The sequence below is a fragment of the Tursiops truncatus genome, chromosome 1 (assembly GCF_011762595.2).
Source record: "Tursiops truncatus isolate mTurTru1 chromosome 1, mTurTru1.mat.Y, whole genome shotgun sequence".
NCBI classification, from domain to species: domain Eukaryota; kingdom Metazoa; phylum Chordata; class Mammalia; order Artiodactyla; family Delphinidae; genus Tursiops; species Tursiops truncatus.
Window position 1 is genome coordinate 110,620,802 of NC_047034.1, and position 13,348 is coordinate 110,634,149.

At 36.8% G+C, this 13,348-nt stretch overlaps 1 protein-coding gene across 1 annotated transcript in view; it reads left to right on the forward strand.

Moving 5' to 3' along the window:
- TTLL7 (tubulin tyrosine ligase like 7) overlaps positions 1-13,348 on the forward strand; it is a 155,084-nt gene that overhangs the window by 121,396 nt on the left and 20,340 nt on the right. Inside the window, exon 18 of the mRNA XM_033864301.2 lies at positions 553-633. Within this exon, the coding sequence (XP_033720192.1) occupies positions 553-633 (81 nt within the window). The remainder of the gene's footprint in view (positions 1-552; positions 634-13,348) is intronic.

The window sequence follows — 13,348 nt, forward strand, 5'->3', positions numbered from 1 at the left end:
CTGTGATTGTTCTATAAAGAATGTGGATATAGGCTTATATAATTGATAAAAGATATTAATAATTATACAAGACATTAGATTATTTACTATATGTTTACTTATGCAGCAACTATTTTTATCTATTTATTATAATATATATAACTAGAATATATATTCAGAAATTTTGCAGATTTGCACAAAAAACAAAACAGGGGCATAATGGAATCCTAATTAAATATAGGCTATCTTCTAATGTGTTATTCAATATTTTGTTACTGTGAATGATGTTGTAAATACAGTTCTTGGAATTAAAATGAAAAATCTATGTTTTGGGCTTCTTCCCAAACCTTATATTCCTGAAGACATTTGACTTTCAACCATTAGAGATTGTGTGCTTTTTTTACAGCAAAAAGAGAAAAGCTTTAAATTCAGATGGCTTCTTTATCTTACATTAAAAGTCTTTTCGCATGTCTTTTTATGAAAGTAGACATTCTTTATTGCAAATAGTATTATAGTGCTTTCATTTCACAAATTAATTAGATTAAATTTCTTAATGTTTCTCCTCCAAAACAGATGATTGATAACTGGAAGTATCATAAAACAAAAGTGGCTTCATATTGGCTCATAAAATTGGACTCTGTAAAACAACGAAAAGTGAGTAATGAATACCCCAAAACAGGTTTGCTCTTTTGGATTATGTATTAAGCTAGGATCATTAAGCCACATTCATAATCAAACTATATAAATGCTCATCTGCTTACTCATTTCCTCAACAAATATTTATTGTGTATCTACTATGTTTCAGGCACTGTTCTAGCTTCTGAGGATAAACAAGTAGATTAAAAAAAGATTCCATGGTCTCATAGAGCTTATATTCCAGTTAAGGTGTTTGACAATAAACCAGTATATACTGGAATGTAAGGTAGTATTAAGTACTATGAAGAAAAATAAATCAGGATTAAAAAATTGAGAGAAGGTGACCTAAATGAAATGAGAAAATTACTATGCAGACATCTGTAGGTACAATGCATCAGACAGAGGGAAGAGCAGATACAGAGGCCCTGGGGTAGAAGTCAGCTTGATGTATCCATGAGACAGGAGACACCATTTATTTCCTTATGTACAGGATAGTTGGTTTGTGCTGGTTAAGAGTGAGTGATGTGGAGGTGACAATTGGATAGATAATCAGGGGTCAGATCACAACTTTACAAGCCATGGACAGTCTTTGGGTTTTATTCCAAGTAATGAAAAACCACTGGAAAATTTTGAGCAGAGGAGTTACATAGTCTGGTTTATAATTTAGAAGGTTCATGAGAGCTACTTGTGAAGAATAGAACTAGGGGAGAGGGAATGTGGCAGAACAGAAGTAGAGACCAGGTAGGTTTTTCGAGTAACTGAGGCAAGAGCTAATGGTTGCTTAGCTAGGGTGGTAACTGAATTGGGTGGATACTGGAGAAAGAGCATGGCTTTGTTGTTCCTGTTGTTTTGTTTTACTTTGATTTTGGTTTTAGACCTGCTAAGGTTGATATATTGGTTAGACATCCAACTGAAGATATTGAGTGTGTAGGTGTATATATGAGTTTTTTAGTTCAGAGCTAAGGTTGCATATGGAGATACAAAATTTAAGGGTCACTAGGATATTTAAGCCTTGGGACTAGGTGAGGTTACCTAGAGAGTAAGTGTGGTTAGAAAAGAGAAGAGTTTTGAGGACTGAGCCCTGGGCCACTTCTATGTATAGAAATCAGAGAGATGGGGTGGAGGGATTAATCTAAGGGGACTAAGAAGGAGCAGCCAGTAAAGTATGAAAAACCATGGGAACTTGGGGTCCTTGAGACCAAGTAAAGAAATTATTTCAGGGTTGGAGTGATCAACTGAGTCAGATGTTGCTGATAGGAGTTATAAGATGAACACCAAGACCTGACTGTTGTTTTTGACAACTTGGGGGTTAATGGTTACCTGATCATAACAAATTCAGGGGAATGGTGGGGAGTAAAACTTGAATGGAGTAGGTTCAAGAAATGGGAAAAAGCACAGCTAGTCCAAGCACTTTTTCAAGGAATTTTGCTATAGAGGGGAAAGTTAAATGTGGTGTTAGCTGGAGAGGTATGTGGGTTGAGGACAAGGTGTTTTTTATTTTTTTTTAAGATGAAGCTATTTACACTTGTTAGTTGCTGATGAGAATGATCTAGAAGAGAGGAATGGTACAGAAAAGAGAGGTGATAGAAAATCCTCGAAGTAAGTAAGCTGGGAAGGTTTGTCCTACCAGGAGCACTTATTCTTATAGGAGGGAAGGTAGAGTCTGTGGCATTGTGGTGGGAAGATGTGAAGGTTCTCCTCCAATGGGGAGGGGCTTTGGAGATTTTCAGAGACAGTACAACATCTCAGAGAGTAGGAGAGGGGAGTGGCCAGCAGCCCGAGGGGCCCATAGATGCATTGCAACATTATCTGGGGGGAGATGTACTATTTTAGTAGCTTTAGTGAAGCTGTTGTATTCCTAAATAGTGCAAATTATTACTTCCCCTTTCTAGGATTTATTGCTAGTAAGCTGAAAGTTGACAGCGATCAAATAATGACTTTGAAGTTATGTACTTTCCTCTGAGTAAACTAAACTCATTATTAAGCATTAACTCATTCAACAAAGGACAACTTAGTGTCCTGTCATGTGCCAAACACTGTGCTGCTGTTGAGGAGGGTGTAACAAAGCTGGTAACAGAAGTAGATTGAAAACATACTGTAAGCCCAGAACTCCTGTTTGTCAAGTCACTAACTGTGGCCTTATTCATTAAAATAAGGACTTCTTCATGGAATTGGAACCCTGAATCTTTTCAAGTCCTTGTACTTTTTGTAACCTAGAAGATAGAAGAGTTTAGCTAAATTGGTAATTAAAGCAAAATAGATAACCCAGAAACAGATTAAAATACTTATAAGATATTAATACTTGATAAATGTGACATTTCAAATCAGTGGAGTAAAGATAATTTTTTCCCCTAAATGATACTGAAACAATTGACTACCTATTTGTAAGAAAATTAAGTTGGAGCATTACCTCTCACCATATGCAGAAATAAATTCCAGATAGATGATAGTTTTATATGTAAAAAAATATTAAAAGTTTAAAAGAAAATACGGAAAGCTATGTTTATAATCTTAGAATGAAGAAACAACTTCATAAGGAAGACTTAGGTTTTAGAACCCAGAAATCATAAATGAGAAGAACGACATATTTGATGACATAAAAACTTAATGGATGGCAAAAGGTGTCTTAAACCAGGTTAAAAGGCAGAAGTGGTGAGGAGAATTGGGTGGCAGGGGAAAGGGGTGGATGTTGAAGAGGACAGATGTTTGCAGCACATAAAACACAAAGTAGCACAAGTAAACCAATACTTCCTACCGATCAATCATCAGAAGACATACTATCTTGTAAAGTTAATAAATAAAATGGAAAAGCATATAAAAAAGCCATGAAAAGACAATTTATGGATCTTCAAAGAGCCAATTAACATGGAACTAGATCTTGTCCTCACTAATGCTGAAGGAAAAGCAAGTAAAAAACATATCGGCAAAAATTAATAAGACATAATATGCAATGATGGAAATAGTCTGGATAAAAGGGGCTTTATTATACTATCAGAGAGAGAACACATTGGTACAGCTCTTTAGAAAGGTAGTTTGTTGTATCTATTAAAGTTACAAACGTTCACAACCTTATGGCTCAGCAAAACCACTTCCAGCATTCTGTCCTACAGAATAATAATCTGTATAAAATGTATGTGTAAAAGATATATGCACATGAGCATTCACTGCAGGGGTATTTGTACAAGCAAAACACTTGAAGCAGCCTAAATATCTATCAGTAGATTTATGATTAAATAAATTATAGTACATCCATACTATTCAGTTGTGTTAAATTGAGTGCTATTCTGGAATCATAGATCTTAACTTGAGATACAGCACAAGATTATGACTTGTGACATATGCAACATATGTACATTGGTAAAATTAGCCAGATTTTACTAATCATGAGTGAAGAATATAAGCGATAAGCAGCCACCAAGTGCATGGTTTCTGGGAGGTCATGAGTCCATCAGCCGTCAGGCATCTCTTTTCACATATGGGAAGCATTCTGGTTCAGAGTGATGAGTGCCAACTAAGTGTGGTTCACGTTGGCACTGAGGGAGCCTTCCAGATTTGGGTGGCTTTCATCTTTATTCTTCATTAGTTACCCATGCAGTCTTTGTGACCAATCCATTCTCTAGCCAGGTGAAATAAAAATACCAGGTTTATTTACTGTGAGTGTTGTCCCATAGAACTTTCTGCAGTGACGGATATGTTATGTATCTGTGATGTCCAATACGGTGGTCACTAGCTACATGTGGCCATTGAGTGAGATCTTGAAATGTGGCTATTGTGACTAAGGAACTGAACTTTTAATTTTAATTAACTTAAATGTAAATAGCCAAATGTGTCTAGTGACTACTGCATTTAAGAGCGTGGATCTAGACAGACCACGTGTAGCCTTCTAAGTTCTTACATGAGAACCTTCTCAGTTATTTTCCCGCTGAGAAATTCTATCAGAGGGTTTGCAAGGATGTCCATTAAGGTCACCATTGCCTTGGGCATCTCAAAGAGAGAGTGCCTTTTTCCTTTTCATATGCCATCTTATACCAAGATAGTAAATTAAACAAACAAGTTATACAGTAATATGTGTTGTCCTCCTTTAAATCACCACTCTGATTTTTACTGTTTTAAAAATATATATCTAGTGTTAAAAAATTTCAAAAATTAAGATATTTTATTTCTGGAGGATAGACTTACTGAGCCAGAGAAAGGAAAGTGGTAGTATTTGGTGTCATGTTTCCTTTTGTTTTTGTATATTTCTGTTTTTTTTCAAGTGAACATAATCTTTTTAGAAATGAAAGAATGACAGGGAGACACAGGCATTTCTGTGAGGCCTGTCTGTATTCCCCCATAACCAGATATTATCTTTACCTATTCTAAATCCTCACAGTACTTCATACTCAGTTGTACTTATGATCTGACTTGAGAGGTTTCTGTATTAATTTTTCCACCTTTCTAAAAGCCAGGGGCGAGGGGGGAGGTGTGTCTTACTTTGTAGTCAGCTGTAGGCTTTCTATAAACATTTGTTCAGTTGATTCAAATCTAGACTCTTTTGTGGATTCTGTCAATAGCAAGTTAGCTTCTTCTTTCTTTACCCTTGTTTCTTTACTAGTGCTATGTATTTATCTGAACATCAACAAATTAAGATAATGCTGTTATGTTTTTTTAACGTGATATGAGAAGGTCTGATAAAACATTGTATGGGGTGATCAAATGATGTGCATGAATAGTAATAATGTTTATCAATTAGAAGAAACAGTCTATTTCATGTTTTAGGGTTGTTATGCTCGATTGTCTTTATAAATTTCGAGTAAAAGTAAATACTTGCTTATAAATTTACTAGCAAGTACTTGTGTCAGTATAGTGACTTCTGCTATACTGATTTACTCTAAGAATATTTGGAGTAAGTTATCTTTGTGTAATCCTTCCCTCCAGTTCTCAGATGTGCATCTGCATCTCTGTATTCATCATACTCTGTTATGTTAAGGGAGTGAGAGCACTGATGAGAGAGGGCATGTTTTTTATTACAACTTAAACACCTTTTTCTTTTTCTTTGAACTCCTTTGTTGCATCTTCCATTTTGGCATTAATCAAAGTTACTATATTTCCTTTGTGCTTGTTATCAGTGATAAGATGTCCCATCTCCAACACAAAGCTACCCAAGCAGTTACAGTCATTCTTCTACAAGGTAATTTAATAGACAGTTCTATTTGGGGCAGAAGAATTCATAGCTTGAATTTAAAAAAAAAATTATTGGAGTATAGTTGATTTACAATGTTGTGTTAGTTTCTGCTGTACAGCAAAGTGAATCAGTTGTACATATATACACTCTATTAGAGTCTTTTCCCATATAGGTCATTACAGAGTATTGAGTAGAGTTCCCTGGGCTATATAGTACATCCTGATTAGTTATCTATTTTATATATAGTAGTGTGTATATGTCAATCCCAATCTCCCAATTTATCCCTCCTCTTCCCTCACACCCTGGTAACCATCAGTTTGTTTTCTGCATCTGTGCCTCTATTTCTGTTTTTAGATAAGTTCATTTGTACCTTATTTTTTTTTGATTCCATATATAAGCGATATCATATGATATTGGGTTGGCCAAAAAGTCCGTTTGTGTTTTTTTCCATTACACTGTACGGAAAAACCCGAATGAACTTTTTGGCCAACCCAATATTTGTCTTTCTCTGTCTGACTTACTTCACTCAGTATGGCAATCTCTAGGTCCATCCATGTTGCTGCAAATGGCATTATTTTATAGCTTGAATTTTGACTCTCAGAGAAGAGTAAGGGCTGATCTTAACAAGAATAAGTTTATCTTGCAAAGTTGCCCAGGTTCATGGAGGGTCCGGAAAGGTGGCTGAGGGATGCTAGGTGTAGGTTATGATGAGAAGAGGAAGCCCAGTATTTACACAGTATGCAACTTATCTGTAGCAACTTTTCTTCCAGTTGTTACGATTACTCTGTTTCCTGTTCTTTCATCAACCATTTTGTTCTTTAAAAGGCTTTTTTTCCCCCAAAACAGACTCTAATTTCCTGGATATATAGCGATGGATGAGACTTCCTTATATATTTATAAAAATGTATATATTATACATTATTCCCTACCTTGTTTATTTCAGATGAAATCAGAGGTAAAGTGGGATCAGAGAATGACTGACTGACTGGAATATTTTTTTTCTTGACAACAAGAGAGCCAATATAATAATTAGCTGCAAAGTGTATTGAAAATTTTTTTTAAAGCTTTTATATGTTGATATTAAACTAAAGGGGCAATAATAGGTAGTGGAAAGAGGAACTGGACTTGTAGTCATATGGACTTGGGTTCAGTACTGCCCCTGCCCTTTTTGCGGGGGCAGGTAACTTCTCACAACTTCTCTGAGGTTCGTAGCATTAAGTATTGGAGAGTTCTTGTGAGGAAGTAGGCCATCGTATGGCAAAGGTGCTCTAGGCTTAGAAGGTATAAAATGCAGGTGACTTTTTTTTCCTTCTGAGGATCTTCATGCCAGGCTGTTTCTCTGATGTATTTTATTACTAAGAACTCTTCATGTGTAGAATTATTTTATGTAGAATATGTATAAATGAAGCATAAAAATGTGTCTGTTGGGTTGTAACATGTTGACTCTTCATTTGACTATCTGTTTGAAACCTGTGCTATTGCTTTATAAAGCTAGAAACTGCATCCAAGACAAAAAAGAAACCTAGAAATGTGGGTCGGCTTTAGAATGTAGCATTAGGTATTATTAAAAGTTACCCATTTAGAAGGCCAAGAACTTAACTAATTTAACATCTAGATGTGGATTAATCAGATCTATCCTTTGGACTATGATGATAGTCAATAATCATTGGATGGCTATGTCAGTTCAGTTCCCTGGGAAGCAGACATAAGACAGAATTAGAAGTGAAAGACATTTATGAGAGAAGACACCCAAGAAGGATAAAGGGGAGAGAAAGTTTGAGCAGGTAGAAGAGCCTTCCACCTGCAATATTGGTCTAACACCAGTGAATGGAAGGCAGGAGGATTGGGGAGGAAGATCTTCAGACTTTAGTGAAGTTCTGAGAAAGGCCTGTCAGGCTGATGGGGAGCCCAGAACACAGATTGCCTGTTAGAAGGATCACACGGGGCAGAAATATTGCCCCTCTGGTATCCCAACCGTGCTCAATCCTTGGTCGGGAGCAGCCTGGGGAGAGTATAAGCTTGGCTTGACTGTTGTAACGGATCCTGAATGGGGATGCTGTCAGCTAACTGCACTCTTAGAAGCTAGTTGATTCAAATGGCATGTCTCCATGACTACCACAAAGGTTGTGTGTGATACAATTTAATTTGACAAACATTTATTGGTTGCCAATTTTGTTCAAGAGCTATACTAGGCACTACTGGGGATTTTGAGAGTTGTTTATTCATTCATTTATTTATTTGCTCATTAAAACATGCACTCAACAATATTGATTGAGAGACGACCATGTCCCAAGGAGAATTCTAGATGTGGAATGCACAAGACTCTCATTTAAATCTCTTAATTCCATTTAGAAACCATTGTTGACATATGTATCTCACTTTTTCTGCTCCAGTATTGGAAGCTTTTGCTAGTTTCTCATTTGAATATTGCAAAACTCTTAAGATTAGAATGCCACACACACAAACTCTTCCACATGTCTTATTTCAAATTTTTCTTAATGGGAGTAAAATTTAAAGGTCGGTGATGTAGGACTAAACTACTGAAAGGAATCCTCACCAGGTGAAAATGGAATCAGCTGATCTTACTTAATGTCATGTTGTGGTAACTCCACACTAGCATAATTCAGCTTTCTGCTAAGAATGCAGTTGCTTTATATAGTTTGTAAGGAATATACTTGAAGTATGAAAATATCACAGCAATGGTGGGCTGTGAAGAATGCCAAATTTTCTGAAAAGCATATTCTCTGATACCTAGGCATAAACTAAGATCGGAGAAGGAAGAGAAATAAGTAGTGATAATAAGGTTGTACAATATTTGCATTTATTTTGGGGCTCTAAGAAACCCTTGTTTATCAAGTATTTCTTCTCTAAATAGCAATTTTTTAAATACCTACTGTAGCTGCTTCTGCATGAATTTTGACGTTATTGTTTTCCATCTCTCTTTTTCATTTGGGCTGACATAGATGCTGTACAGGGCTGTTCATTTTCCATCAGCAGAGATGCCTTTACTCTATGTCATGGCTGCTGCGTGCATCATTAGTACAGCATGTAGTGTTTTTAATGTTATTTCTAAACCTCCCTCACCTCATGCCATTATTTTAATTTAGGACCAACTGTTCAGCCATATGGAACAGTTTGTCATTCAGCATCTGTATGTTCTTGCAAAATATGAATTTGTCTGTGGGCTTTATGCCTTCAAAATGTGCTATATTTCATATGGAAAAGATAAATCTTTTCATTTTATTAATGCTTTCATTGACTGAATATCCCATTTATTTTTTCCCTTGGAGAGCTTGATGTTGGATCGGGATGCTTTTAAAAGTCACAATGTCAGGAAATGGATCCCTTACCTAACATATTCTATAAGTTAGCCTCACATGAGTCCACAGGTAAACACAAAGGGCACCTTGCTGACTATTTGTTTTTGTGTTTCACAAGTTATTCATCTCCCATCCATTTACTTCTAACTGCAAAACACCCAGAAATCCAAATAGCATTGCAGATAGAACTGACACTAATTTTCCTCATCCCAGTCTGATTTCTTGCCTGTTTTCTGCCTTCCTAAAATTACTCAGCCAGTGTTTTGCTAGAGGTACAGGCATTGTCTCCCCATCTGTGTGGCCTTTTAAGCAAACTGGTTCCTGATGGACTGCATGGCCTTATTGGAGGGGGTGCCTGGGCAACCTTGTTTGTACACAGTGACTCCACCCATTTTCCCAAGTATTACTTGACTAGAGGTGAATCTGAATCTAAGAAGAGACAATCTCTTCTAGGATTTTGCTCTTGGCACCAGGACAGATCAAATTAATTATGAGGCATTGGCAGGTAGTGGTTAAGATCATGGGTCTGGCTACATAGCTATCCATTACCTAACTGTGCAATCCTGGGTAAGTTACCTATCTGCTCTATGCCTGGGTTTTCTCATCCATAAAATGAGACCCAATATGTTTTCAGAACCAAACATTTTTCATAACCATTAGGCAGCAAAACCTAACCCGCCGGAACTCCTTTGGAGACAATGACCCTACAGGAAGATATTTGTTACTTTTGTCTGTCTCTTGGTTTGAATATTCACATGTTTTCCTGTGGAAATAGTAATGTGTATGATTATGAAATCTAGCCTCAAGATTTTTGGAAAGGGATTGTGGACCAGTGTTATCTATCTCAATGTTTTTATTTTGAGGATTAAATGAATTGCTATATGTAAAAGTGATTAGAACAGTGTTTGGTCCATTGTAAGCCTTCAATAAGTGTTAGCTCTGATTTTTACCTTGTTTGCATAGGTTTCACTTTCTTGCAAGAAGCATTTTCACTAAGACAAACACCTACTAAGTGCTAGACCTCTTTTGAGCCTTGGGGACATGGTAGGTATACTGGTATAATTCCTCTTTTTATGTAGCTAACAGTCTCCATTAACTAAACAGGAAATTAAAATAAAATGAGATATAATTATTAATAGGGGAAGAGTTGGGCATTCAGGGATCATACAATAGTTTAGTGGCAGGTAAAGGTCTCCCTGGAGAAGTGATGTTTGAGGTAAAACATAGAAGTTCACCAAGTGAACAGATGGGGCAAGACTGTTCCAGGCAGAGGAGAGAGGCTATGTGAAGACTCAGAGGAGAGATGAAGGGTTTGGGCTCTTGCTTCCTTGGTTTATATGCCCTCATATCCTCCAAATTACAGGTCTCCCTAACCCACTCCTTTCTCCAGGACCAGAGCTTGAAATTGAAAGATGAAGGGAAGCAAAGGAGAATGTATCTTCCCAGAAGGTGCTCTGGCAAAGAACGAGCAAGTTTCTGGGTTGCCCAGACCATGCTGGTCTCACAATCTGGGAGATCACTCCTCAGGCAGAGTTGTTTGCTCGGTTGCAAGAGGCCTGAAGATATATCCGTCTCCATGTTGGAGGAAACATGAGGAGTGGCACAGCTGCATTCCCTATCCCTAACTCCTGGGCCGTTTTCCGAAGTTGCTGCTTTTAGCCATGTGTAGGCTAGTATATTAGACCATCATGCTTTAAAATTCCCTCGAAATTAAGAACAAAGCATATACAGAGTAGCGGCCAAGAGAGCCTCCTCTAAGTGATGTACGGAGAGCAGTGCTTGGCGCGGAGCAGGCAGCCAGTTCATGCGAGCTGCCCTCCTCTTTGGTTCTGTCGCATCCTATGGATTTCACTGTGCGCATATTCAGAAGGAAATAACGAATAACTCGTCATCTCAAATGCTGTGTCACTTTAAAGCTGAATAATTATTTAATAATAGAATATGAAACGAAGATAATGTTAAAATTTCCAGTATTGTTAACATTTTAATTGCATTTATTATGTAGAACTCATATTTATTCTTGAAACCAATTTATGGGTTATCTTTGCTGCTTTTTAAATTCTTCCTGTGTTATGACTTTTGGCCTGTTATTACTCACTAATACATAGAAAGGAGGAAGGGAAGTTGAGAAGAGAATTGATTAAAATTTGCTGTTTACTGCTAGTGTTGATTCTTGTATCACATCAATTATGAGTCCTGTTTTCTACATTAAAAATATAAAAGGTTAAACTATTAGCTTAACTGAAAATCGTAAAAAGATAAAAAGTATGAATTAATGTCTGATATCCAAATTATATCAGTATTATTGTGAACAACTCATATCAAAAATTTTTAAATCCCTTTTCATAATTAAGATTTCATTATCTAATAACAAGCTTTTCCAGGACAATTTTTTTTCACAAGCTACTTTATTACAGATTGCATTATCTCTCCTCATTCTCCTCCCCTTCAGCCCACACACCCCTGACGCCTGTAGGGTTTACATACTGTTCCCACTTCACAGTGAAAGAAGCTGGAGTAGGAAAGGAAGGAATCATGCTGCTTACACACTTCACTGTGAGAAGCTGTAGTTGATATTCTTCTATAAATAAAATGTTATTTTGAAATTTTTTCCCTAAATTGATTTTTTTTGCTTTATTTATTTATTTTTCATCTTTATTGGAGTATAATTGCTTTACAATGGTGTGTTAGTTTCTGCTTTATAACAAAGTGAATCAGTTATACATATACATATGTTCCCATATCTCTTCCCTCTTGCGTCTCCCTCCCTCCCACCCTCCCTATCCCACCCCTCCAGGCGTTCACAAAGCACCAAGCTGATCTCCCTGTGCTATGCGGCTGCTTCCCACTAGCTAGCTATTTTACGTTTGGTAGTGTATATATGTCCATGCCACTCTCTCACTTTGTCACAGCTTACCCGTCCCCCTCCCCATATCCTCAAGTCAATTCTCTAGGTCTGTGTCTTTATTCCTGTCTTACCCCTAGGTTCTTCATGACATTTTTTTTTCTTAAATTCCATATGTATGTGTTAACATACGGTATTTGTCTTTCTCTTTCTGACTTACTTCACTCTGTATGACAGACTCCAGGTCTATCCACTTCATTACAAATAGCTCAATTTCGTTTCTTTTTATGGCTGAGTAATATTCCATTGTATATATGTGCCACATCTTCTTTATCCATTCATCCAATGATGGACACTTAGGTTGTTTCCATCTCTGGACTATTGTAAATAGAGCTGCAATGAACATTTTGGTACAAGACTATTTTTGAATTACGGTTTTCTCAGGATATATGCCCATTAGTGGGATTGCTCGGTCATATGGTAGTTCTATTTGTAGTTTTTTAAGGAACCTCCTTACTGTTTTCCATAGTGGCTGTACCAATTCACATTCCCACCAGCAGTGCAAGAGTGTTCCTTTTCTCCACACCCTTTCCAGCATTTATTGTTTGTAGATTTTTTGATGATGGCCATTCTGACTGGTGTGAGATGATATCTCATTGTAGTTTTGATTTGCATTTCTCTAATGATTGATGATGTTGAAACACATGAAAGTAGCTTTGATTTGCATTTCTCTAATGATTAATGATGTTGAAACACATGAAAGAATGTGTTTGTTGGCAGTCTGTATATCTTCTTTGGAGAAATGTCTATTTAGGTCTTCTGCCCATTTTTGGATTGAGTTGTTTGTTTGTTTTTGTTATTGAGCTGCATGAGCTGCTTATAAATTTTGAAGATTAATCCTTTGTCAGTTGCTTCATTTGCAAATATTTTTCTCCCATTCTGAGGGTTGTCTTTTGGCCTTGTTTATGTTTTTGGTTTCCTTTGCTGTGCAAAAGCTTTGAAGTTTCATTAGGTCCCATTTGTTTATTTTTGCTTTTATTTCCATTTCTCTAGGAGGTGGGTCAAAAAGGATCTTGCTGTGATTTATGTCATAGAGTGTTCTGCCTATGTTTTCCTCTAACAGTTTGATAGTTTCTGACATTACATTTAGGTCTTTAATCCATTTTGAGATTATTTTTGTGTGTGGTGTTAGGGAGTGATCTAATCTCATACTTTTACATGTACCTGTCCAATTTTCCCAGCACCACTTATTGAAGAGGCTGTCCTTTCTCCACTGTACATTCCTGCCTCCTTTATCAAAGATAAGGTGACCATATGTGCATGGGTTTATCTCTGGCCTTTCTATCCTGTTCCATTGATCTATCTTTCTGTTTTTGTGCCAGTACCATACTGTCTTGATTACTG